Source organism: Solanum lycopersicum, chromosome 3 (assembly GCF_036512215.1).
Source record: "Solanum lycopersicum chromosome 3, SLM_r2.1".
NCBI lineage: Eukaryota > Viridiplantae > Streptophyta > Magnoliopsida > Solanales > Solanaceae > Solanum > Solanum lycopersicum.
This window is the reverse complement of record NC_090802.1, coordinates 61,286,614-61,312,640: the sequence shown is the minus strand read 5'-3', so window position 1 is coordinate 61,312,640 and position 26,027 is coordinate 61,286,614. Positions and strand designations below refer to the sequence as shown.

The following is a 26,027-nucleotide window of genomic DNA, read 5'->3' as shown; positions in this document are numbered from 1 at the left end:
TAAAACTTTAATTTCATTTTATAATTTCATATTATGATATCATATTATTATGATATCTCGTGATCAAATAAGCCCCAAGTGTTATATGCAAAGCTCTAAGTAGCTAAGTGCCATATGCAAAACTGTTTCAATTATAAACATGAATGTTGAACATACGTTTATATAATTGAATGTTAATTATAAAAATCTCTTTCAAAAAATCAATCAACTTGATCTTGACTCAAAAAATTTTACCCAATCCAGCTGAACAAAGATAAAAATTTATATATCGATTTAATTTTTAACTTCGCGATATTTCCCAACTCCTATAAACAAAAACTTAAAACCTTGCACCAAATAAGTGGAGTTAATTCAGTTAACTCAAAAAGTTGTTTTTCTTCTTTTATAAGTAACTCGAAAGTTATTTTACTGTTGACATTTCATCTATAAAATAACTAAATCGTTTAATGTGATTATTCCGTTTAATTTTGGTGATATAAATTTTTTATATAAACCATTTTTTTAAGAAAATAAGAAACTTAAAAGAGATGTTTGATCATAATTTTTTTTATATTTTCGAGAATTAAACTTTGAAAATATGTTAGCCATAAAATTTTGTAATCCAATATGAATTTTTATGAATTTTGAAAAATTGAAAAAATATTTTTCACTCCGAAAAATAGAAAAAAAGTAAAATGTAAGTCTAATTTGTATTTATGGGCAAACAAAACTGGTCCAACTTTCAAATGATTTATTTTTCATATTTTAACCAAAAATATTCTTTCAAATTTCCCAATAGAACATGGACAAACGTCTGATAAGTCATTCTTCAACCTTTCAAATGGTGAACATCTTTCGAAAAAAAAAATACGTTTAAAAAAATGCGTCTCTTTCATATTATTTTTTCGCTTTTTCTTCTTTACATTTTTTTGAGTTTACACAAAGAAAGAGAAGTGAAAGAAAAAAAAAACCGAAAAGAGCCTTGTCAAATTGGGAAATATTTGTTCAATAAAATTTTTAAAATTATAATTTGGTTGTGTTTGGGTATTTTCACGTGAGAGTATTATCAACTGCACGGAAAAAATTAAAAATTGTGTCAAAGTATAATTAGTTTAAACAATAATTTGTGAAATTGAAAACTTAAAATGATCAACTAATCTACTCGTTTGGATAAATTTTACATAAAAAATAATATTTTAATTTGAAATAATTATGTCATTTGAATTTTTAATTTTAAACGTTAAACTTCAAATTTCACGCTCGGTACATTGCAAACGAATTTCTATTACACAAAAACTATAATGCATTAATTGTTTATACATTGAATAATAATGTGAGAACAATTAAGGAATGCATAATAATGTATGAATCACTTGTTTTAAGTGGAATTATTTTCTGTTTTAGAAAAAAATAAATTGGTGTTAGACCAATAAATTTTAAAAATATCTTTTTTTTTAAAAAAAAAAACTAGTGTTTGGACAAATATTTTTGAAGTAAGTACTTCAAAATGCACTTTTATCAAATGCAATTTTAGAAAAGCTAGCTACCTTTTTAGTTTTTTGTTTATAGTTCTTTAGAAATACTTCTAGCAGTTTTGACCTCCACAACAATTAGTCAACTATTAGTTATCCTTAATCCATGTTTATTAAATAATGTATTTTTCTTTAGTTACCCTTATCCATAATTATTCTTATTAAATAAGGTATTTTATTTGGTTACCCTTATCATAATTATTAAAGAATGTGACCCAAATATTTGCATTTGTGTCGGAATTTTCATAATCAATTTTTTCTATTTTTATGAGATTTTAATAAGATTTGCGTATACTATTTTTTCATTAAATTTCAATTTGTATAGATAAATATATTATTTTAGTGTAATTTCACAAAATTAAAATATTTAATTTGTCTGTTGAACTTAATTTGAAATATCTTTTTATGTATTACTAGTGTGAATTCATATATAGTACGTAGCAAATAAACCAAACAAGCCCTAATAGGATTTCTACACAACGCTACAGGGTTCTTTCCTTTTATTTCCCTCCTTTTTCTTCTCGAGTCCACATGTTCCTTTCCTCTTGTTCTACAGCGACTGGCGAAAACAAAATATCTAACAAACTCAGTAACTTCTCTCAATTAAATTCCACCCAATTTGTATTCTCCTCTTTGCTATAAATATATATTCTCTTTGTCTTCTTCTTCCCGTTCGGTTCACTTAGATCAAAAATCAAGTTTCTTGCAATTTTTTTTTTGCTCTATTACTTGCCTCTTTACTTGATTACAGGTATGATGATTTGCCGAGTATGTTGAACTCTCAAGCTTTTTTATTTCACGATTTTCGTAGCAATTTTTGGTTTTGCATGTAAATACTTGGAAATTATCTGGGTTTTGATTGAATTTGTGATTCAGCAAACTTGTGTACTTTCTTGTTGATCTTTCAAATTAGTAGTTCACTTTATCTATTTACATCAGGAATGAGGAATTTGATCGTGCCCTATTGAATGTTGAGATTTGCCGGCGGTTGACTAGAACTTTTATAGTGGTTAGTGGATCAAATTTTTTAGTTTAGTTCCATTTTCCTTTTAAAGAATTCTTCAATTGTGTTCTTGGTAGCTCGCTTAAACTCTTCAAGAATTCTTTAATTGTGTTCTTGGTAGCTCGCTTAAACTCTTCAAGAATTCTTCAATTGTGTTCTTGGTAGCTGGCTTAAACTCTTCAAGAATTCTTCAATTGTGTTCTTGGCAGCTCGCTTAAACTCTTCAAGAATTTTTCAATTGTGTTCTTGGTAGCTCGCTCGAACTCTTCAAGAATTTTTCAATTGTGTTCTTGTTAGTTCGCTTGAACTCTTCAAGAATTCTTCAATTGTGTTCTTGGTAATTCGCTTAAAGTCTTCAAGAATTCTTCAATTGTGTTCGTGTTAGTTCGCTTAAACTCTTCAAGAATTCTTCAATTGTGTTCTTGGTAATTTGCTTAAACTCTTCAAGAATTCTTCAATTGTGTTCTTGTTAGTTCTCTTAAACTCTTCAAGAATTCTTCAATTGTGTTCTTGGTAGCTCGCTTAAACTCTTCAAGAATTCTTCAACTGTGTTCTTGGTAGCTCGCTCGAACTCTTCAAGAATTTTTCAATTGTGTTCTTGTTAGTTCGCTTAAACTCTTCAAGAATTCTTCAATTGTGTTCTTGGTAATTCGCTTAAACTCTTCAAGAATTCTTCAATTGTGTTCTTGGTAGTTCGCTTAAACTCTTCAATTATTCTTCAATTGTGTTCTTGTTAGTTCGCTTAAAATATTTCTTAAAATCTATTAGGGGAAAATTGTTGTTTCTCTCATTCAGAGTTCCTTGGGATATGGGAATTTTATATCTTGATTCAATTTGTTTCTCAATTTCACTTCTTACTTTAATTTGACCAATTTTGAGTGCTTTTTTTTTTAATATATAAATCATTTGAAATTAATTGTAGATATTTATGAGCTATAAAAAGTATTCTAGATTGGGATTCTTTTCATATAAAAAAAGCATTAGAATATTAATGAATCTGTTAGTTCCATGTCAATCCCCAAATTAGTGAGATTGACTTGTATCCATTTTCAAAGATTCATCATGTAAAACTATTGTTACACCGTTATGCTACTACAACTTTCCTTAACTAGTTCCAGACCTGCTATACTTTGTGACATAGTGGATTTAAAATGACAAAGTTTAGTTTTAAAATACTAACTCAAGGATCATTTTATCTTACTATTGGGAAGAAAAATGTGGTGACCAGTTTTGGGCAGAAGTGTTGGACAGAGTAAGTAGCCAATTGGTGTTGTCGTATGTGCTTCTGGAGTAACCTAGTTAGTGTTGTCCTGTATGCGCTTCTGGAGTAACCCAGTTAGTGTTGTCGAATACACTTTTGGAGTATCCCAGTTAGTTTGTATGTGCTTCTAGAGTATCTCCTTGAATAGTGAGATGTGAAGTGCGTTGTTGCTCTATCTTGTAAAATGCAATGCTCTTCCTACATGTGCGTGCACACAAATATTTGTTTCCTCTTTTGCTTTGATTTCGTCAAAAGCTGCTTTGAGACCTCATTTGCTCATGTTCAGTATCTTTTCAAGGAATGGTACTTTTATCTGATATCTGCAGATTATTATTTTTTTTGTTTAGATCTATCCAAACAAGAACAAAAATTGGAACTTTTTCTTTGCGTATGAATGTGTAGTTCCCCTAAAAGATGTTCTGGGGACCATAGATTACTGGTAATACTTGGATTGCAGTTTTAAATTCCTTATTTGCATCTTAATTTGCAGAATTTTCCAGGTATTTTAATGGCCCAGGATACTCTTTCCAATGCCGATTCACCGCGAAGAAGGTCTGGTCTATTAAGAGATCAAGTTCAACTGGTAAAAAGAAGTACTTCTGCTCGTTATGAGATAGCCCCAATTCAAGATCAGCTATCATTTGAGAAGGGTTTCTTTATAGTACTCCGTGCATGCCAGTTGTTGGTTCAGAAGAATGAAGGAATTGTTCTGGTGGGTGTCGCTGGTCCTTCAGGGGCCGGGAAGTCCGTGTTCACAGAGAAGATCCTGAATGTTATGCCTAGTATTGCTATCATAAACATGGACAACTACAATGAGCCCAGTCGTATCGTTGATGGAAATTTCGACGGTAGTCTTGCTTTCATTCTTTCTTGATTCTAATTGTTTGTTACATACATAATTTTGTTGATGTTGATGAGTTATTCTTGTAGTGACCTTATGTAGCAATTTTTTAATTACATGAGATATCTTTTATTATTCTTGTAGTTGCTCCAAGGCTTTGTCCAGTGGTGAGAATGCAACACGTGATGTGTGGGTTATACACATATCACGGGTTCAAATTCTGCCTCATGCGGTATTTAAGTGAAGAAGATACAGTGATGGACCTTTTATGTACCGCGTTCCAATACACTACTGACCCTGTGGAGATCTCTCGGGTTATCAAAAATAAACAAATTCAGAACTAGTAGTTTAAACACTTCTCAAACTTCGTCCTTAATCTAAATACGTCTGTATATGCATATGAAATACGAAGACATCATTGGACCAACACTTCATATGATTCCCAACAGTATTTAGTTATTTATTTATTTTTGGTCTGCAGTCTTGATGGATATCTCCTGACTCTAGATTGAACTTTTATTTATTAATCTATTAAAAGTCGAATCATAAGAATATGCAGGTTGTTTATAGGCCATGTTGCTAATCAGTGATAAACTAATGGTATAGTATTTTGTGTCGGTTACCTGTAGTTGGTTAATGTGATAATGAATGATAAGAGTGAAATACTAACAATGACTACTACTTCCACAGTTAAAGCATGACCACTTTTAGTAAATGACAAAAAAAAAACAAAAATGCAATAGTATCTCATTGCTCCTTTCTTGAAGTAATGAATAAATATTGGGTGCAGATCCCATTGCTCCTTTCTTTCAGGAATTCTAATAGATTTGTACAGCTGTGGCCTCTCCTTAGTTTTGTTTTTTCAGATAATACTCGTTTAGGTGATGACTGTTCAAGAGTCTAAATCTCTCTGAACTCTATGAATACTGAATTTGGGAACCAATTCTCAAATATATTTTGCAAAATTTTAGAATGTGTCCCATAAGTGAAATTGTGTCAGTGTATGCAACTTCGATGCTTTTGAAGTAAAATAAACAGATGAGTTTCTTGGTGTAACTGTTTCAGCTGATGAAAGGTTAAGCAATCAACTTTTGAAATCCTCGATTTTAAACAACTTTTGAAAAAATCTTGATGTATAGCTGTCTCTATATCAGGCTCACTGGAGGCCCTGTGCGTAGGGTGTTACTGTAGAAAGCCACAAAGTATCAAAAAGAAAACAATGCACTTCTGAATTTGATTGAATATTCTTATATTTTGAGATGTTAATCTCAGTATGTGATCTTGTGGAAATGGTTAGGCCATATTTAATTGTTTTGGATCATGTCAGCATAGTCGGATTTTTCCTGCTTTAGTTTCTAATTATGTTCACTTTATGCTATTCTGTGACTAATGCAATTAAGATGAAGATTTACAGTAACTTCCATGTCCTGGTATTTTTGAAACAGATCCGCGATTGACGGACTATGAGACTCTGCTCGAGAATATACATGGGCTGAAAGCGGGGAAGCCTGTTCAAGTTCCTATATATGATTTTAAATCTAGCTCTCGTGTGGGTTATAGGTCAGTTCTCATTCTTCTTATTTTTATTTCTGTTGTCTCATTGTTTACTTTTCCTGAGAACACTGCCTTTTTGTTCCATGGTGCTAAGGATTGTTTCTTCTTTTTTCTTTCATGTTCCTTGGAGTTTACAGAAGAAAAAATATTTGTTGTGCAAGGGGGTGGGGTGAGTTGGGGGGTTTCTCTGTGGTGGGTCTCACCATATTCTTAAAATTTTCTTGTACTGCTCATTAACTACTTTTGATATTCAAAAGACACTAAGACCTCAGTTTTCTTTCAATGGTATGTGTGTAACATTTGATTGAAGCCCAAGAATGATGTTGCATATCATTCTTAATCTAACCGATATGCAATATCTTCTTATGCGAAGTTCTGCGAAGCATTTGTGTAATTTATTTTAGTGGAGACTGGAGAAGACAGTTGTGGTAACACAACATTCCACATCACCGGCGCCCCGGCCCATTTGGTGCCTAGCACATTCACGACCTGATTTATACAGAGCTGGTGTATAGGCTTTACCTAGTAGACAGAAGAAAATCTGAATTTTATTATCAGAACTGGTTTAGATAAAATATTTTGTTCCCTTACTTGTCAATGTAAAATGCACGTCTACTTCTATCCGATCCCATAACACTTTTGATCATCGATTTCACAGGACCCTTGAAGCTCCAAGCTCTCGAATTGTTATAATTGAAGGGATATATGCTTTGAGTGAAAAGTTGAGGCCATTGCTAGATCTCCGTGTATCTGTCACTGGTGGAGTGCACTTTGACTTAGTGAAACGGGTTCTTAGGGACATCCACCGTGCTGGACAAGAGCCCGAGGAGATAATCCAACAAATCTCAGAAACGGTTTCGTCTCTGTTATTTTCAAATATATCTAATTCAAATTTTTTTGCACATTCTCGACGGCCAAGTACAATGATCTTTGTGGCATTCTTCTAACAGGTGTATCCTATGTACAAAGCCTTTATTGAGCCCGATCTGAAGACGGCTCAAATCAAAATTATTAATAAGTTTAACCCATTCGCTGGATTTCAGAACCCCACATATGTACTAAAGGTCTTAACATTTTTGACCTTTCTGTCTACATTCCATGTATATTGTGCTTATGCAAGCACAAGTTTTGGGACTGATGAGTCTAAATATGTTTTATAGTCAGCAAAAGCTGTGGATGTAGACCAGATCAAGGCTGTGTTTCCAGACGAATACAAGGAAATTACAGAGGAAACTTATGATATTTATCTCCTACCTCCCAGTGAAGATCCCGAAGCTTGCCAATCATATTTGAGGATGAGGAACAAGGATGGAAAATACACTCTTATGTTTGAGGTGACCAATAAGTTCCTTTTCTACATGTTGAGCATATCAGTCAGTAATAATCAGGCTAATTTTAACCTAGTTTTATCATTTTCAGATGGTAAATTTGCTTGATATTGGTTTAGCTACTGATATCCGTCATATCTTCTGTTTGATTGTGATGCATCTATACCGTTAATGAGTACCAAGAATGCTGCCAGCATGTATGCCGGTCACTGTCGTAGTCTGAATGAACCAACTTCTAAAATTCTAGGATCTTCTGCGTATAGAGCTTGCTGGAACAGCTTCAAGAAATATGGCCTTAAGGTGTCCCATATGATACAACAGAAGATATGTAGCAATCAATATAATACAGATTAACTCTTTTTTTAATAGAACTCTGCTGTTCTGTCATAGATATCTGGACACTAAACCATAGAACATTCTATCATGTGACTAACTTCATTTTTGAGAACTTTCTAAATGACTGATCATAATCACATTTCTCTATATCTTGATCTATTAGCATTCTGGTCTTCCCCTGGAAAAGCATTCCTGCACCATGTCTCTCTTTCCTAGTTTGGGTACAATTTTGGTATCTATTGAATTTCTAAAAGCTTTATTGTGAGAAATGTCAAGAAATAGTAATCTTGACACTGATAATCGTGCATCTTCTGATGTTTCTTTCATGTATTTCTTTCAGGAATGGGTTACAGATAGTCCCTTTATAATATCACCAAGAATCACCTTTGAGGTCAGTGTACGGCTTCTTGGTGGGTTGATGGCATTAGGATATTCAATTGCAACCATTTTGAAAAGGAGCAGCCACATCTTCTCTGATGACAAAGTTTGTGTGAAAACAGATTGGTTGGAGCAACTTAATCGCCGGTATGTTCAGGTATGACAATCACTAATTACTAAGTCGCTCTCATCTCATCTTACTATAATTTACTTTAAATGCTTGAATCATGTGATTGCGAAGCAGAATTTCTTGCCTTCTTATCTGTCTCTTGTTTTTGGGAATTTGGGTTAATTTTATTTCATCTGGAGTTCAGGTAAAGATATGTGTCGTAACCTCCTAACAAATCTCTTTAAGGCTGTACCTAGCCAAGTATTAGACTTAGAATGTGGCTAAGGCTGTGGATAATTAAATGTTTTTTGAGGCTTGTGCATGGCACAATCGGCTAAGTTGCTATTTTATTAATCTACTGGAAGCAACGTCGATTTTTTGGGTTGAGACAAATATAAGGATTGTATTTTGGAGAAATATCCAGTTTGGATACAATGCTTGCTCATCATTATCATTGAAGTGTTTACCTTAAACTCTTGTTTGACTTAAAAAATTATAAACGTGACATGAAGCATGATGAAAAATGAAGTAAAGGGACCCTTTATAAGGGGAAAGGAGGAGTTCCCTAAAACCTCAGTTAAAGAAGTTCAACAAATATCAATGAAGAAATATTCTGATGAATGTGTGAGTTCATTTTTAAATCTTCCTTTTGCTGAAGACAGTATGTGAGAATGAGTTTCCTCTTTCTCAACTCTGGCATTGTATAGCCTCGGGAGTTAATTACTATCATTAACTACGTTTTTTCCCTTATGAAGGTGCAAGGAAGAGATCGCTTACATGTAAAATATGTTGCCGACTCGCTGGGTTTGGATGGTTCATATGTTCCTCGCACTTACATCGAACAAATTCAGCTAGAGAAGCTTTTAAATGATGTTATGGTGCGTTAAATTTTAGTTGAATACCAAATTTTCCATTGTTATTTGTTCCTGGTTCTCAATATTATAGTCCATGCAGGCATTGCCAGATGATCTGAAGACAAAGCTGAGCATAGATGATGATTTGGTCTCAAGCCCTAGAGAAGCTTTATCCCGAGCCTCTGCAGATAGGAGAACAAAGTTTCTTAATCGGTAGGTCATAGGCTAAATTGTTATCTGCTTCTCAAAGTATTCTATAGGTATTGTTTGGATGTTTTTACTTTTTACAATCATCACTTGCGTATTTCTGCAAAAGTCATGCAACGGAAAAGCATTATCTGTTCGCCTGTAACTATTGGCAGTGGTATTCCACATTCATACTCAACACAACGAGAAAAACACCTGGCCAAGCTGACAAAACTTGCGGTTAATACTAGAAGATATGACGGAAGAACCCCTGATTCTCCAGCGCCAGTGGCTAATCAGGTAATTATTCGGAGCAATAGGTTCATTTTTTAAAATAATCTTGTATCTCCATAATTTTGGCTACATATTAACGTTATATTTGGTGTGTGAACTGACTCTCATTTACCCTACTTGGGGGCATCTGTTTGACATAGTTGCGCAACTTTAGCTTTAATATAATAATTTACTCCAGGAAAAGGGAAAGAGTTCCATCCACCGTCTTAGATCATTTTCTGAACACCATTTTTTTAAATCAAGTAAAAGGTTTCATTGGTAGTAACAAGGCCAACTTTTTTGGTAAGGATAGTAACAAGGTCAACTTGGCTGTATACAAGTGATATACCAATTCTGAACACCATTAATCGATTCTTATTGATACTCAAGAATGATATCACCCTTTCCTGCTCATTTCTCTCCACTACCAGCATGAACTCATAACCACACCCTTGACAACAGCTACATGCTATCAAGTCTTTTGGTAATTTAAATATTCCCTTACATCAGAATGGTGTAAGCCGTAACTCAAACCAACTAACCTGTGGAAAGATTTACATTTGCTTGGATGTTTGGAAATAGAATCCTGCTGAAAGTTTGTTCAGTAGAATGAAATGAGTCCTTCATGTAGGAGTTAAGAAAACACACTAGGATCTCGTCATCTGCAGAACCAGCAAAGTAAGTTGACTTTGTAACTTTGAAAAGGAAGTAAAATGATGATAAGCTGGCAACCCTGGGGATCGTGACTGGAAATTCCTGCTAAAAGCTGATGGATCCCTTTTTAATCATGCAAAACAGCAAGTCTTTTTTTATGATTTACAGTTGTTCGTATAGATGTACAGAAAGCATATTTGCTTGTTTAATTAATAAAATATTGAGAAGAGACTTTAATTCAAGTCCTATAAATCTTTTAAGTGTTTATACACCCTTGAACGAGTGTGTAACATCTCACTAATCGAGCGCTCTTGTGCCGAAAATGAACAGGGCTAAGCGATCTGCTGAAGCTGTGGGGTGTCAAAATACATCGGCAGGAATATTTGAATGCCTTGTCCCACTCTTTCCAGTATTCTGTAAAACAGCAACTAGGAATAGGGAATATATATCAATGAAATGTCCTAACTGTTGGAATCATTTTTCTCATGGAAATTGAATCCGCATCATCCTAGTCGAGAAATACATGCTGCTTCATCCCTCAAATCACAGAGATAATCAAGAGAGAATAATAATCAAGGGAGCAAACTGAATTGTAGCCATATTGTTTCATCAATTAAATTATGTTAATCATTATTTTTTAAAAAAATAATCCATTCATGTTCGCAAAAAACATAAAAAATTACTTTGTTTCATTGATATGGAGACTTGGTACTGGAAACTTTATCTGCTAAGAGAGTGGAAAATACTTTTAATGTGCACGGGGATACTCTAAAGTACAATGAGTTACATTTTTTTGGGCCAAATATTCTTCTTTTTATATGTTGTATGTTACCAATTTAAGCAAGAACAAAAAACGTGAATGTTGTTTCATATATTCCTAATGTCCAGCAGAATATGTGTGCGGGTTTTCCTTCTGTTTTCCTGCTTAATTCCATATTTCTTATACATCAGAAGAGAAATCAATTTACTACCAGTACGTCCCACTTATGCTGAATTGTTTATAATATGCTCAATCTTACATTAACCTTTTTTGTTCCTTCTTTCCCTCAATCACTCAAGAATTGCCTTTTTTCAGGGAGTTGTTTCTCAACTTACAGAGCAAATTTCAACATTGAGCGAGCGAATGGATGAGTTCACATCTCGGATTGAAGAGCTAAACTTAAAAATATCTGCCAATAAAGTTTCTGCTAGCCAACAAAATTTGGCAGTGCACACTGAGTCTTGCAATGGGTCTGGACCCACTTCTCTTTTTGTGGGTGGGTTAGGCAATGGCTCGTTGGCTGGTTCTCTTTTACCTCATTCATCATCATCTTCCCAACTGGCAAGAGAGTCTTCACTAATGGAAGAGGTATAATACGATCATCCCGTGCTCATCTTTTTTGCATTAAGTAGAGACAAAAGGAGGCATGCGGGTAGTTTGATATACTCTCCCAATAGTTGTCCAATTTTTGCCTTCTCACTCAATATGACCAATTTTTAGAGTGAATTTGGTTATTGCATAATTTATCCATTTGAAAATAATTCTTTTATCTCACAAAGAACACTAGAGAGTGCACGAGTGTTTTCTTTGATCCATCATTTTTACATTGTTCGCCAGTTTAATAGAAAACTTCAATTGATTTGCCAATCTAGGCACCAGAACTTTCAATTGCATCGTTAATATTTACTGTGATGATTTTCCTTATCATTACTTGAGTCGAGGGTCTATGAGAAACATCCACTCTGTCTTCAAAAGGTAGGGGTAAGGTTGCATACACACTACCCCTCCCTAGACCCCCACTTGTGGGATTACATTGGGTATGCTATTATTGTACTTGAGACTGCATTGGGTGTTAATAACTTATGTTTCCACGAACTAAAAGTTTCTCTGAAAACAACCATAGTCCAGATTCAACACATTTGTCTGAAGAATATTGAGAAATTGATTAGACAATTATGCTTCTGATGCAAACATAATTGGGAGCAGGTACTTCTCATTGGGAGATCACAGCGTCAGATCATGCATCAGATGGACAATCTGAGCAATATCCTCCGTGAGCTCAATGGATCTCGCCTAGGGAGAACGGATAGGACCGAGGGGATGGCTGAAGTTGTTGAATGGATTGGTGTTCCTCTGCTTCTTACCCTTGCTGTTGGCGGTGTAGGTATCTTCTTGTTCAGGACCTTATCTCAAAAATAACTGAATCGGCTATGGCTACTGAAAAAGTTAACTATGCTCGTTCAGGACCTTGTCTCAAAAATAACTGAACCAACTATGGCTAATGAAACAGTTAACTACGTAGAAGATGTACATATATTAATAGAAAATTTTAACAGTGTAGATGCATGTTTCTAGCCTTGGTATGTTTGATGAACCAATACATACATGAATAAGATGAAGTAATTGTCTCTAACAGATGGAGCGAATATTTCTTTGTTCGGTCTTTTGTTTTGATATCCTCATTAATTTTTGTTGTTTCGTGGATATGTTTCATGAATTTCTGATCAAGTTAGGGTAAAAATCGACTGATCTTTCATTCTTTATGTCTTGTTACTTATCAGCTGTCAGTTAGATGATTGAATGGTAACGTAAATAAATGGCAGATACATAAACATGTTCCTAAACTAAGTAGAGGGCAATTAAGTGAAACCATCAATAGATCATCATTCAGTCTATCGAAACAAGGAGGAAGTTGTTTCTTGAATTTCCTATACAACTTGATCGTACTCTTCCTACAGTTTCTCTTGAACTTCCTGCCCAAGTTCCCCCTTAGTAGGCTTTGTCGATACCAAAACGCAGCAAGTTGGCCTCTTAGTGGCTCCAGCACTTGCAAGATCCTGAATGCAAAGATTTATCATGATCACGGAAGTAACTTGCAGGATAACATATCAAGAATGTAATAGTAGTAAGTGTGTGTGTGAGATAAAAACTTCAGCTTACTTCTTTTGAAGGAACATAAACGTATGGCATATCAGCTTCCTCACATAGGAGGTGGAACGTGAGTAATGACATCGATAGGAGAAATGTTTCCAGCTATGACACACAATCTGCAGTTCCCAGAAGAAATATGATGTTTCATAAGCTTGTTAATTCACAAAAATGGCATGTAGACAAATTCATGTCACAAATATTTCAGGGTAGAAAATTTACCTTTGAGCAAAATTTGCTAGGTGTGGAATTGATTGTACAAGTGCTTATGGGCTATGCTACAGAGCAGCTAACAAGGTACTGACTCTTTACCGACAATTAGGTACATTGATTTAATGGCTTCAATTAAGACTTAAGAGTCTGGAGTAACTAAAAAGCCTAAAATCTACACACTAGCTATTCTTACTGCGTAAGTCGTAATTATATAGCCAGCTCTTTATGTAAGGGTATTTCAATATCATTTCAGCAGGGGTGTCCACAGTTTGGTGAAAAACCAAACCAAATCGAATAAAAAGAATATAAAAATAACACTCCACACACATTTAACATAATAAATATCAAGTTATAAACATACTTTTAAAAAATAAACTACTTATAGCATATTATTATCGAATTATAGCATATCAAGAAAAAAATATATTTTAAAAAAAATTATAATTAATTATTTAAATAATAATTAATTTATTTAAATAATTACCTTTATTTCTTCAGTTATCTTTTTTAAATCAAACTATTTAATTACATTAATTTTTTCAGTTACCTTTTTTAAACCAAACTCTTTAATTTTTTACTGATACAGTTACCTCTTAGATTACATTTTAAAGTTTAAACAATTTAAAATAAAACAAATTATCATTAGTTAATGTAGTTACCTTTTTAAAGATAATTACAAAATAATAGGAATTTGATTACACCCTAATAACTACCCATCACCATCTAAACCAATACAAGATAATATTCCCTCATTACATTCAACCCTTACACGCCTAAAAGTATCACCAGATTTTCACCGGAACCGCCACACACATAAAAAAATTCATCTTCCCCAAATTTACTGTTCTTCCCCAAATCTTCTACATACACGCCTAAAAACATCACCATATTTACCCATATCGCCGCACGCCTAAACATTCATCTTCACCAAATCTATTGTTTTTTATGAAAATCTTCCACATTTTCACTCACTTATCTGTTCATCCCAAAATTAAACCTTCATACTTAGCATCTATACAATGTGGAAGAGAGGTAGTGAAATCCCACGTAAATTTTTTGATCTGTTATAGCAGTGAATGATATATTAATTGTGTATGAATTTTGTATGACTTATTTCGTGATTTTATAGTGTGGTGCACTAAATGTAATTTTAATGTTGTTAAACAGGAAAATATGTCGACATTGAGATGGAGGGCATCCTATATGATACTTCCACCTATTAATATTGGGGTAAAGGTTTTTCTAGGTCAGATGAGGATGAATTTGAATTTCTTTACAAAATATCCATTATGCATCACTTTGAAAGATCGTAAGATGTATAATGAAGGTCATAGAGTTGTTATTATTGATAGAATAAATTCTGATGTTAGATTATCACAAACTAACATTGATTTGTACTCCAACAATTCTATCCGTTTGATCGGAATGAATTTAGACGGAGTTGTCAATGATAATAGTGATATAGATAATGATGTAATATGTGACCATTTCAACCTATTTGTAGCTGATAATCAGATTTATAATAATAGAGAAACACTTAAGGAGGTTATGAGGAAAGTTGAACTTGTTGAAAAATTCAGTTGTCATGTTGCGCGTTATAATGCATCTAAGTAAGTGTATAAAACTTTTTTAAATTATTTTTTTTATTTGATTTGTTTCACTGTACATAATTGTAATGTATATTTTCTTAATTTCGAAACAGTTATCACCTGAATTGTATTTCTAAAACTTGTTCTTGGATGATGAGGGCATCTAGTTTGAATAAATCAAATTTATTCAAAGTTAGGAAGTATATTCCTCAGCACACTTGTTCTGTTAGAGAAAGAGTTTATACCAGACGTCAGGGGATAACTGACGTTGTAGTTGTCTTGATAATGGAAAAGTATATTGATCCATCTGTTATATACTCCAAAAGATATAGTTGATGATATGTTGAAATTGCATTGCGTTTCGTTGACGTACATACAGGAATGGAGAGCTAAAGAAAACGCAATAAAGTTGGTGCGCGGAGATCCAGCAGAGTCATATGCAAGATTACCCGGTAATGTCGAAATAAGAATGAATTTAAAGATTACCTACTGAATTGGACTAATCTATTTTCGTGTATTCTTTATGTATATTTTTTTTGTATGATTTGGACCGTTATATTTCAGGTTATTTTTACATTTTGGAGCAAACATATCCAGGATTCGTTTTGAAAATTAAAAGGAAAGAAGCTGACAAATTTTTATACGCATTTGTTGCGTTAGAAGCTTGTATTAGAGGTTGAGAATATTGTAGGCCAATTGTAGTTGTTGATGGGGCAGGATTAAAATGTTCATATGGTAGTACAATGTTAACTGCCAGCACAATAGATTCGGGAGGTAATTTTTATCCTATTTAATTTTCTGATTATAGAATATAATAAAATAAGTTGTAAATTATATTTCTAATTGGTACATTTATAACAAACATGTTATCCCTAAATTTTCATTTTCAAGAAGAAATGTGTCTTAACAATTGACATTGGATTTTTATATTATGCAAATTATAAAAAAAATCGAAACAATGTTTCTTTCAAGAATTGTTGAAACTTTTCTTGACCTAGAAAGGTCAACAGATTCGCAAACACATTCATTTTAATGCATGAAGACAAATGTGTTTGTGTTTTCTTCTCCTAAAAAATTTTTAAAATCAAATTAATACGTTTATCATACTATATAATGTCATATACAATCATAAAAAACTTCTATATTGAATGGGCATTCAATTCAACTCATACAAAAAATGTATATCAGTTCATACACAATTCATACAAAAATAATACACAAAAACCAAAGCATAAACTATTTAGTTTTAATATGTATAGTAATAGTCAAAAATATACAACATTGATACATTATTCATACATTGATAGTGTAATAAAACAATATAGCATTTTATACAAACTTAATACACTAATTCATACACTCCTATAATAAAAAAAATATTAATTATTTTATACACAAATAACACAACATAAATCATGTACTATATTACTGACAATTAAAATCAAAATTAAACAGACTATTTTAATTTAAATTTCAAAAAAATCTTTTACTAACCTTTACAATTTTTTTTGGTTTATTTCTTGCTTTTATCTGTGACCTACCAATTTCAGTACCTCTTGCTTTTTTTTATTTTGAATTTATGAACTCATCAACAAAATCAGACTCAGAATCTGATGAGTATTGAATTTCTTTTCCTTTTCTCTTCTTCCCTCTTTCCTTTGCCTCTTTCTCAGATTCACAGGAGATTTGTTTTTCTTTTCCTTTTTTCTCTTCTTTCTGATTTCCTTTGCCTCTTTTTTTTTCATTTTCGATTTTTCTGACCTAGACTTCTCTTTTGCAGTTGATGTTTGAGTTTGAGTTTGTGACAAAATGTTGAAAGAGGGAGCATGAAAGCCCTCACATCTTAACTCATCGTTCAATCTCCTACTTTTACGTGGGATTTCACTATCTCTCTTCGACATTGTATAGATGCTAAGTATGAAGGTTTAATTTTGGGATGAACTGATATGTGAGTGAAAATGTGAAAGATTTTCGTAAAAACAGTAGATTTGGTGAAAATGAATGTTTAGGTGTGCGACGACGTAGGTGAATATGATGATGTTTTTAGGCGTGTATGTAGAAGATTTGGGAAAGATGAATTTTTTTATGCGTGTGGCGGTTCCGGTGAAAATCTGGTGATATTTTTAGGCTAATAGGCGTGTATGGGTTGAGTGTAATGAGAGAAATATTATCTTGTATTGGTTTAGATGGTGGTGGATAGTTATTAGGGTGTAATCAAATCCCTATTATTTTGTAATTGTCTTTATAAAGGTAACTACATAATGTTTAATTTAGCTAATAGTAATTTGTTTTATTTTAAATTGTTAAAACTTTAAAATGTAATTTAAAAGGTAGCTGTATCATAAAAAATTAAAGAGTTTGTTTTAAAAAAGGTAACTGAAAAAATTAATGTAATTATTTTAAATAAATAAATTATTATTGAAATAATTAATTATAAATTTTTTTAATATATTTTTTCTTGATATGCTATAATTCGATAATGATATGCTATAAGTAGTTTATTTTTAAAAAGTATGTTTATAACTTGATATTTATTATCTTAAATGTGTGTGAAGTGTTATTTTTATATTTTTAATTTGTTTTGTCATTATAAATTTATTTTTAAGTTTTGCCTAATACTTTCTAACTTATTTGAAATTGATTTTATATTTGTCTTAACACTTCCCGAAGTAAAAAAAATGACTTAAAATAGGTTTGACCAACTTTTAAGTCAATACAAACACCCTATAACTTGCCAACACTTCGTAATATATTTTAAGTCATTTTATATCTATGGTAAATTATTTTTTATATTTATCAAACACTTTCGAATGTTAAAAATCGACTTAAAAGTAGATTTATCAGACGCCTATCCAAACACCCTCTAAATTTTCTTTGCTAAGACATTTATCTGCTCACTCTTCATTGGTTTTGCCCTGATTTTCGAAGGACTAGAACATCTATTTAATGTTTTAGTATATTGTTTTCGTGGATATTAGACATGTGAAGAGGAGGTTTTTCCATCATCTTGTTATAGTAAAGAGAAATTTGTTGATTCCTAATGTTCATTTAAAATAGTTATCACATGTCTATTTTATTTTACTATTATCATTTATCATCATCAAGTAATAAATCGAACCAAATCGATTGTTTTTATTTGATTTTAGAAATATAAATATCACTTTAATTTAATTTTTATATTTTAATAAAAAAATTATCCAAACCAAACCCCAAAACCCTAACATTCCAGGGGCATTATAGCACGGAACTCAGGTTTGGCCTAGGGCTAGAAGTACTTGTCCATCTATTCTAAAGCATGAGGCTAGATCTAAACACTACAGGACTATCCTACTACAGACTGAGGACAATCATAAAAAAAAAATACACAATTTTCCAGTTTTCATCTCATGCTCACCACAACTCAATTTTGATTTTATGAAAGACGTACCACTTCCGTGATTAACTTTTTGAGGCTGAATTAGATTCAAATTTATTTCTTTCGGTATTCGTATTTAATTTTGAGACAGTTTAATTTTGACTATGAATTCAATGAGAGAAAAAGTGGACTGACCGCGTCGAATAACTTTCACTACTTCTTTAACTCCTCTCTTCAAGCATTTATGTTCCGTAACTGAAAACAGAAGAATGGCGATTACACAACATCACAAAAAGAGTAAAATAATGATTATGGATACCTCGTCTATCGAGTTTGAAGGTTCGTTTGCTGAGTTTTTTTTTTCCAGCGAGTGGTTTAGCAATAGGGGCGACAGCCAATAGCTTCTTTCTCTCCGTATCTTTTTGTGCCGTTTTCTCTACTTCGCTATCACTACCACCCATCTCTCTCTTGAACGTCGGCCTAGGGTTTAACGAATTGGGGAGAAATTGGAATTTGATAAACCACTAGGGTTTAAGGCCAAGTCAAAAAAAAATTCAAGTGGGGCTTTTATGGGTTCCATAAGGGGTGTTTTTGAATATTCGGCTTAGTTGAACAGATTTTATTATGAATTGATGTATGCTGCTTATGGGACATAAATTTTAATGTATAACTTCCGTAAATATCATAGTGTAAAAATCTAAATTACCTTTTATTTCTATTATTTTTATAATTATATAAATTTCATATTTTTTAGATATTTCAGATAATTCGGATATATTATTGTTGATATATTATGTATCAATCTGTTAATTAAGGAAAAAAAACTGTAAAATCAATTTAAAATCTCATAGTATCCATTTGTTTCACTAATTAAGGGGAAAAACTGAAAATTAAATTAAGATTCCACAAAATTACGTTATTTCATTCAAAATTATTATCAAGAATTCAAAATCATATAGTGTAACAATCCAAAAATATCAAAAAAATAAATTTCTTCTTCTTGTTCATCGTTCTCTCTGTTTCATAAAAAAATATGTCGAAATTTTGAAAAGCGGGATGAGTTATGAAGGATTGTATGAAATTATTGTTGGACAAACGATTTCTTTTGTAAATCTTCAAGTTCATCAAATATCTTTTCGATTTTGATTCAAGAGTATCAAAAATTTTGAGATTCTAAATTATTCTCCAGTCATTAAAGATCCTTTCCATTTTGGTTCAAAATTGACGAAAACTTTGAATTTCAAAATTATAATGTATATAAGTATTATTAAATATAAATATTTGACATTTGATTAAACCATAAATATAAGTATATATATAAATATAATGAATTGAACCACAAAAATCACTCCTACAATCATACAAAAGGATCTTGAATTGGAAGGAATTGAGACAAAAATACAAAAAAATCTATAATATAAGGATATTGATGAAAGAGAAGATATGAATACATAATTAATCATGAGTTTAATATTAATTTTTCTATTTATTATTTTTTTATATTAAATATATAAAAAACAATTATTAATATACGATTAAATAAGTTATTTATTGTATACTTATAGTCATATAACATAAAAAATTAAACTATAGCTATATTATTTAAATGTATATTAAAATTTTTCATATTATGTAGTTTTTTTAATGAAATCACCCCATGTTTTGAGCCTACTCGAAAAATACAAAGGGAAACGAAACCCATTGTTCCCTTTGTTTTTTTCTTTGTTTTGCCAATAAATCTTTACGGATTTTACTTTTTTAGCAACTGGCTAGAAAAAATAAGTCACCAAATTAACCACATTACTTTGTAACCATTGTAAAAGTAATTACGTCTTCTTTTCTATTTGTTTGTTTGATTTTAAATTAATACATAGTTTTAAAAAGAAAAAAGAAAGTTTTTGAATCTTAAAATCTATCATAAAAATAAAATATATTTTAAATTTATAATCTTAAACAAATCACGTGAAAGATTAAATTTCAAAAATTGCATCAAAAGAAAAATACATTTTAATTTAAAAAGACTAAACGTAAATAAAATAAAAAAATTAATACGTATTTCTTCCAGTTCCGATGGAACCACACTTATGCCTGGAAAGTTACTGTAACTAGGATTTTGAAATGGTTCCTCAGGGAAATATACGTTTGGTAACTTAATTTTGCCACGTTATCGTTGTGGCTATATAGATCTTACGGCTTTCATTTAATTTATAGAGTTTCATAGCAGTAAATTTAGAATTATACTCCATTTGCATTTTTCAAGAATCTGATTTCATTAATTTTTAAAATTAAAGTAAATTAATTTTGATAAACCCCTAGCACCCTGTGGAGCAATTGGTAGTATAAATATCAACAGTTGATTATGTTATTGATACAACACAAACAAACATGGGAATAATCTTAATTACAAAAGCAATGTTCCTAATTCTCCAGATTCTTATATTCTTAAATGCCTCACCTTACCTTGTTCATTGTGCATTTTCACGACTCCAACTTCCATTACAAGCCTTTGGCCCTGACTCTTCTGCTTTCGACACAAAAGGTGTCGGACCTTACACCGGTGTTGGAGATGGCAGAGTAATGAAATATCAAGGTCCAAATGTTGGCTTCACTGAATTTGCTATTACATCACCGAATAGGTTATTAAATTCCATTTCTAACCTTGATCTTTTTAACAAAATAGGAATTAGCGACTGACAAATTTTCGTATATATTATGTATGTTTAGGACCAAACAAATATGTAATGGCACAAACGACCCAATATCACAAATTTCTTGTGGAAGACCGTATGGCCTTGGATTTTACAACAAAACTGGTGATCTATACATAACTGATGCATATTATGGCCTGTTGGTGGTTAAACCAAGCGGAGGGCTCGCTACACCACTTGTTACAAGCTTCGAGGGCACGCCTTTTTCCTTTCTCGACTCACTAGACATCGACCAGGAAGAGGGAGTCATTTATTTTATAGATTCAGGAGCCATATTCCGAACTGGGTTCGTCACTCTAAAACTTTTAATTGAAAATTAGGCTCAAAGTCCATTCATATTTGTCAATATTGCATTTAACTAATTTTATTTCATCTTTTGAAAAACTGAGCAGCAACAGAGTACTAATAGCTTTAAGTGGAGATACAACAGGGAGATTGTTCAAGTATGATATAGCAACGAAACAAGTCACGTTATTACTAAATAAACTTTCAGGGCCAGCAGGGATAGCACTCAGCAAAGACAAATCATTTTTATTAGTCTCGGAAGCTATTGGTAAAAGAATTCGGAGATTTTGGCTGAAAGGTGCAAAAGCAAATTCATCTGATGTTTTCGCTAACATTGATGGAAATCCAGATAACATTAAGTGGACTGTGTCCGGAGATTTTTGGGTTGCTGTTGTCACCGTGAAAACAAAGGTGTTGATCATTCCCACCATAATTTCGACAGGACAAAGGATAAATCAGTCAGGAAAATTAGTGGAAACGCGTGATTTCACAGCTCAATATATGAGTTTTAATGGGATAACTGAAGTTCAAGAATATAATGACAAACTTTATATTGGGTCTTTAGACCAGAACTTCATTGGTGTTGATGATGTTTAATTTGATGTATGTCTTCTGTTTTCACTAGAATAAGCTTTTTATGATTCAGGCAGCTTTATGTATGTTTACAAGAATAAGCATTTTCTACACGAAAAAAAAATGTTGCTGATCTAGTTATTGTTGGCAGTGGTCCTGCGGAGTATTTAATTAGAAGTTAATACGAACTAATCTGGCTAGGTGTTAACCCCTTCTTTAAGAGATACGCCAATTCGTTGCGAAAAGGTGTAATCAGATCAGCTTCTTACACTCTACTAACGCGGTTAGCTTTGTTCATCGAACTGACACCTTCTTTTTTTTCTATTCTCGAAAAGGTATGTTAGTTACTTGTTGATTCTCTATAAATATTCACGCGTGAAAAGAGCACTTTGAAGAATCTTCCTCCCCATCCCTCTCTATATGTATATATGAAGTTTCCTACAGTTGAAAGCAATTGAAAGTGCTCCATATTTTTACCTAAAATATTTGAAATTATGAATTAATGATCAAGCAACTATTTGCAACATTAACAGAAACCAACATATATCCACTGTAATCCCACAAAGTGGTTTGTAGAGAGAGTAGAGTGTAGAATTACCACTATCTTAATGGTAGAGAACGCATTACCATAAACTATCAGCTCAAGAAAAAACAGTCCAAAGCAGTATAGAAAAAGAAATATCATAGACAATCATGACAAAATACAATAGAAGACCTAACAAATAGTCCTGAACAGTAGTCATAACAAAATAAAATGATAATCGAACTACATATAACTCTCCACTAATAAAAACCAAACACAAAAGGACAGAACTACAACAGTAACACTACGACTAGTATGGAAGAACAAGCGAGACAACACCTCCTACCCCAATCCATGTCCTTCATAACCTCCTGTCTAAGGTCATGTCCCCGGTAATTTTCCGTACAAGGAATTTCAGATAAACCCCTTCCACACTCTAGTTCTACCTGTAGATATAACAGAGGAAGTTAACAAATAAGAGAGACTAGGGTTTTGAGCAATTGCCAGTATAAGTATCAACATTTGGTTATTCAATTTGATACAACATACACATGGAAATAATTTTAGTTACAAGAAAAACAATATTTCTAATTCTCCAGATTTTAATATTGCTAAATGTCTCATTTTACCTTGTCCATTGCACATTTTCAACTCTCCAACTTAAATTACAAACCTCAGGGCCTGACTCTGCTGCTTTCGATCCAAAAGGCGACGGACCTTATGCATGTGTTGGAGATGGCAGAGTAATCAAATATCAAGATCCAAATGTTGGCTTCACTGAATTTGCAATTACATCACCAAATAGGTAATTGAATTCCAATTCTAAGCTTGATCTTTCCCTTATCCACTATTAAACTAAAACAGAAATTAGCTAGCAATAGATAAAATCCATAGGAAAATCTTAGTAGTTTAGTTGGTTGGCTACCTGAACTTTCACCTTATAGATAAATTTTGTAGCTAAACAACAAAACTCATAATTTAGTGACAGATTAGCAACGAAGTTCATAGCTAATTTTTGTAGTGCATATCCTTCTTTTCTCAAAGACTGATAATTTTTGTCATACATTATGTATGTTTAGGACCAAGAAAAGATGTGATGGCACAAATGACCCAATATCACAACTAGTATGTGGAAGACCATATGGCCTTGGGTTTTACGACAAAACTGGTGACCTCTACATAACTGATGCATATTATGGACTCGTGATGGCTAAACCAAGCGGAGGGCTCGTTACACCAGTAGCTACTAGCTTTGAGGGCGCACCTTTTGCCTTTCTCGACTCACTAGACATCGACCAGGAAATGGGAATCATTTATTTTGTAGATTCAGGAGCCATATTCCGGACTGGGTTAGTCGTTCTAAAACGTGTCTCATGTCAAAAATGAGAATATTCAAAGTTGAAATTGAAACAAGAATGTTTGAAATCTAACTTATGTTTTGTTTTGAAATTTTAAATTGAATTGTGCTGTCAACAGCAACGGGCTTCTAATTGCTTTAAGCGGAGATACAACAGGGAGATTGTTCAAGTACGATATAGCAACAAAACAAGTCACATTATTACTAAATAAACTTTCAGGACCAGCAGGGATAGCACTCAACAAAGACAAATCATATTTACTAGTCTCAGAAACTATTGCTAAAAAAATACGGAGGTTTTGGCTAATAGGTGCAAAAGCAAATTCATCAGATGTTTTCGCAAACATTGATGGAAATCCAGATAACATTAAGAGGACTGAGTTGGGAGATTTTTGGATAGCTGTTGCAGTATTAAATTAAAGTACTTGATCATTCCCGCCATAATTTCAACAGGACAAAGGATGAATGAGAAAGGGGAAGTCGTGGAAACACGCGATTTTACAGCTCAATTTAAGGGTATTAATGGGTTAACTGAAGTTCAAGAACATAACTGCAAACTTTATGTTGGGTCATTAGACCAGAAGTTCATCGGTGTTGATGAAATTTGATATATGTCTTTTGATTTTACAAGAATAAGTTTTATGATACATAGTATCATGTACTATCTTATTCTATATGTTAAGTAAAAATGCTGCACAGACCTTTCTTACAGTATCACAATCTGCAAGTTATTGCAATTAATATATGCTAGATCCATATTTTTCGTAAGAGTCTATTAGAAACATCTTTACCCTCTCAAAACCCACACTTTGTGGAATTAAACAAAATTGTATATGCCATATCCTATTAATATTCTAATGAGAGAACTCAAAATCATTCCATTTGGACGGCAAAAGAGAATGGTGAGATGGGGGAGGAATCATAACTTGTACATTACATTGAAGTTTGTAAATAATATGTTTCGATCAATTAAATTAAAATTTATCACCAGATCAATATGATTAGTTGGTATTTGGTAATTCAAATGGATCAATAGAAAGATATTCAACATTACTATCATTCGTAGCGTTTGAATTGACACTTCTTTGTTAATTAATATTAGCATTGATTTAGACTTTATATGACTTATTTACAACTATGAGCTATAATACTTATTGCATCATTCAAAATTCTAATAATTTTAAAAAAATGTAAAACCTTTAGAAATGTTTATAAATTATGTTACAATAAATTAAAATGTATGCATATTAATTGAGTTGATTTGGTTGGATGAGACTCTTTTTTAAGTTAAAAGTAAAACTAAATCAATTATGATCATTTTTTTCAAAATACAAATTAACTTAAATTAAATCACTAATCATTTTTTCTCCATTTAATTTGAATTTTATCTATTTGATGTGATTTATCCATTTTTTTATACACCCATAACACAAACCTACAACAAACTTTGAACTATCTATTTATGTGATTTGTCAATTTTTTAATAAACCCATAACACAAACCTACAACAAACTAGAAATCAAGACAACCACCTTTGGACGTTTCCTATAAGGGACCATAATTCAAGTAGGGGTGAGCGTTGACAATATAGTACATTATTGAAATTCGCAAAAAAAAAAAATTATATTTCAATTTATATTTGTCATATTTGAATTTGTTACGATCATTAAAAAAATATTGTCATATCTATTTTATCATACTATTCTTATTCATTAATGTTTACTGCTAGATTTTAGAAAATGACTTGCAGAATAAGTAATTAAATATTGAGAATCAAACATGGAAAAAACAATAATTTTTTTACCGTACTATATCTAAATTTTATGTTATTGTAAATCAATAGCCACAATTTTATACGATGGTAGCTTACATATACTAACTTTGATTTTTTATGAAACATCTTAATTATATCATATAACACTTTATACGTATGGAACTATTCAAAAGAAAGTACAAGCTCTTTGTTAATCGATTACACAAAAAAAAATATCAATTTAAATAGAATAGTCAAAGTCCAACGTCTAAAGAATAATTTTTGTGCTAATAGTACTTTATATATTTGTTAGTTTTTATAATAATATATATGAGTTGTCTTTGTAATTATATACTTTGATATTTTTTATAATTATAACTTATAATAATTAACAAATACTAAAAACATATCAAATGGCCATAATAATTATCAAATATCATAATATCAAAAATTTTAATTCCAATGTTTACCGTAC

At 31.9% G+C, this 26,027-nt stretch overlaps 4 protein-coding genes across 24 annotated transcripts; 3 read left to right on the top strand and 1 right to left on the bottom strand.

The window, feature by feature from the left end:
• The first annotated feature begins 1,946 nt into the window (after window positions 1–1,946).
• On the top strand, window positions 1,947–15,875 carry LOC101265909 (inorganic pyrophosphatase TTM1). Of its 20 annotated transcripts, none has more exons than XR_011220096.1 (17): window positions 2,043–2,262; window positions 2,451–2,520; window positions 4,266–4,623; window positions 6,062–6,176; window positions 6,829–7,024; window positions 7,121–7,234; window positions 7,331–7,504; window positions 8,175–8,369; window positions 9,077–9,199; window positions 9,276–9,388; window positions 9,538–9,661; window positions 11,364–11,636; window positions 12,255–12,432; window positions 13,439–13,493; window positions 14,577–14,639; window positions 15,378–15,450; window positions 15,563–15,875. XR_011220096.1 is itself a non-coding variant. In XM_069295295.1 (15 exons), exons 3-15 carry the CDS (start codon window positions 4,284–4,286, stop codon window positions 14,593–14,595), a joined length of 2,019 nt encoding a protein of 672 aa, XP_069151396.1. In that variant the 5' UTR covers window positions 2,043–2,262; window positions 2,451–2,520; window positions 4,266–4,283; the 3' UTR covers window positions 14,596–14,966. The 20 variants fall into 20 exon arrangements, 7 of the variants coding, with proteins under 7 accessions (XP_010318899.2, XP_004236088.3, XP_069151394.1 ...); XR_011220097.1 differs by having other exon boundaries at window positions 2,124–2,262; window positions 4,276–4,623; XR_003246099.2 differs by lacking the exon at window positions 2,451–2,520 and having other exon boundaries at window positions 1,947–2,262; window positions 14,577–14,655.
• LOC101245048 (H/ACA ribonucleoprotein complex subunit 2-like protein) lies at window positions 12,853–18,959 on the bottom strand. 2 transcript variants are annotated; one of them, XR_002027406.3, is made up of 4 exons: window positions 18,673–18,892; window positions 18,549–18,608; window positions 13,209–13,315; window positions 12,853–13,105 (listed from the first exon to the last, which is right to left on the bottom strand). XR_002027406.3 is itself a non-coding variant. In XM_069295297.1 (3 exons), the coding sequence occupies exons 1-3, from the start codon at window positions 18,812–18,814 to the stop codon at window positions 13,080–13,082; spliced, it is 228 nt and encodes a 75-aa protein (XP_069151398.1). In that variant the 5' UTR covers window positions 18,815–18,959; the 3' UTR covers window positions 12,853–13,079. The 2 variants fall into 2 exon arrangements, 1 of the variants encoding a protein (XP_069151398.1); XM_069295297.1 differs by lacking the exon at window positions 13,209–13,315 and having other exon boundaries at window positions 18,673–18,959.
• Window positions 18,960–20,711: 1,752 nt separating this feature from the next.
• Window positions 20,712–22,056, top strand: LOC101266207 (protein STRICTOSIDINE SYNTHASE-LIKE 10-like). Its single transcript, XM_004236041.5, has 3 exons — window positions 20,712–20,989; window positions 21,078–21,347; window positions 21,454–22,056. The coding sequence occupies exons 1-3, from the start codon at window positions 20,739–20,741 to the stop codon at window positions 21,941–21,943; spliced, it is 1,011 nt and encodes a 336-aa protein (XP_004236089.2). The 5' UTR covers window positions 20,712–20,738; the 3' UTR covers window positions 21,944–22,056.
• Window positions 22,057–22,875: 819 nt separating this feature from the next.
• Window positions 22,876–24,567, top strand: LOC104646646 (protein STRICTOSIDINE SYNTHASE-LIKE 10-like). The gene is made up of 3 exons (XM_010320796.4): window positions 22,876–23,247; window positions 23,522–23,791; window positions 23,919–24,567. Exons 1-3 carry the CDS (start codon window positions 22,994–22,996, stop codon window positions 24,217–24,219), a joined length of 825 nt encoding a protein of 274 aa, XP_010319098.3. The 5' UTR covers window positions 22,876–22,993; the 3' UTR covers window positions 24,220–24,567.
• Window positions 24,568–26,027: the final 1,460 nt, after the last annotated feature.

Excerpts from the sequence above, each read along its gene's own strand:
- LOC101265909 (XM_069295292.1), top strand. Across the intron at positions 9,200-9,275 it reads AGCTTTTAAATGATGTTATG|GCATTGCCAGATGATCTGAA; the intron begins GTGCGTTAAATT and ends TAGTCCATGCAG. Across the intron at positions 12,433-13,438 it reads CCTTGCTGTTGGCGGTGTAG|GTGTGGAATTGATTGTACAA; the intron begins GTATCTTCTTGT and ends AAAATTTGCTAG.
- LOC104646646 (XM_010320796.4), top strand. The coding sequence starts at position 22,994 with ATGGAAATAATTTTAGTTACAAGAAAAACAATATTTCTAATTCTCCAG. Across the intron at positions 23,248-23,521 it reads GCAATTACATCACCAAATAG|GACCAAGAAAAGATGTGATG; the intron begins GTAATTGAATTC and ends ATGTATGTTTAG. Across the intron at positions 23,792-23,918 it reads GGAGCCATATTCCGGACTGG|CAACGGGCTTCTAATTGCTT; the intron begins GTTAGTCGTTCT and ends TGCTGTCAACAG.
- LOC101266207 (XM_004236041.5), top strand. The coding sequence starts at position 20,739 with ATGGGAATAATCTTAATTACAAAAGCAATGTTCCTAATTCTCCAGATT. Across the intron at positions 20,990-21,077 it reads GCTATTACATCACCGAATAG|GACCAAACAAATATGTAATG; the intron begins GTTATTAAATTC and ends ATGTATGTTTAG. Across the intron at positions 21,348-21,453 it reads GGAGCCATATTCCGAACTGG|CAACAGAGTACTAATAGCTT; the intron begins GTTCGTCACTCT and ends AAAACTGAGCAG.
- LOC101245048 (XM_069295297.1), bottom strand. The coding sequence starts at position 18,814 with ATGGGTGGTAGTGATAGCGAAGTAGAGAAAACGGCACAAAAAGATACG. Across the intron at positions 18,609-18,672 it reads CTTCAAACTCGATAGACGAG|TTACGGAACATAAATGCTTG; the intron begins GTATCCATAATC and ends TTCTGTTTTCAG. Across the intron at positions 13,106-18,548 it reads AGTGAAAGTTATTCGACGCG|GATCTTGCAAGTGCTGGAGC; the intron begins GTCAGTCCACTT and ends CTTTGCATTCAG.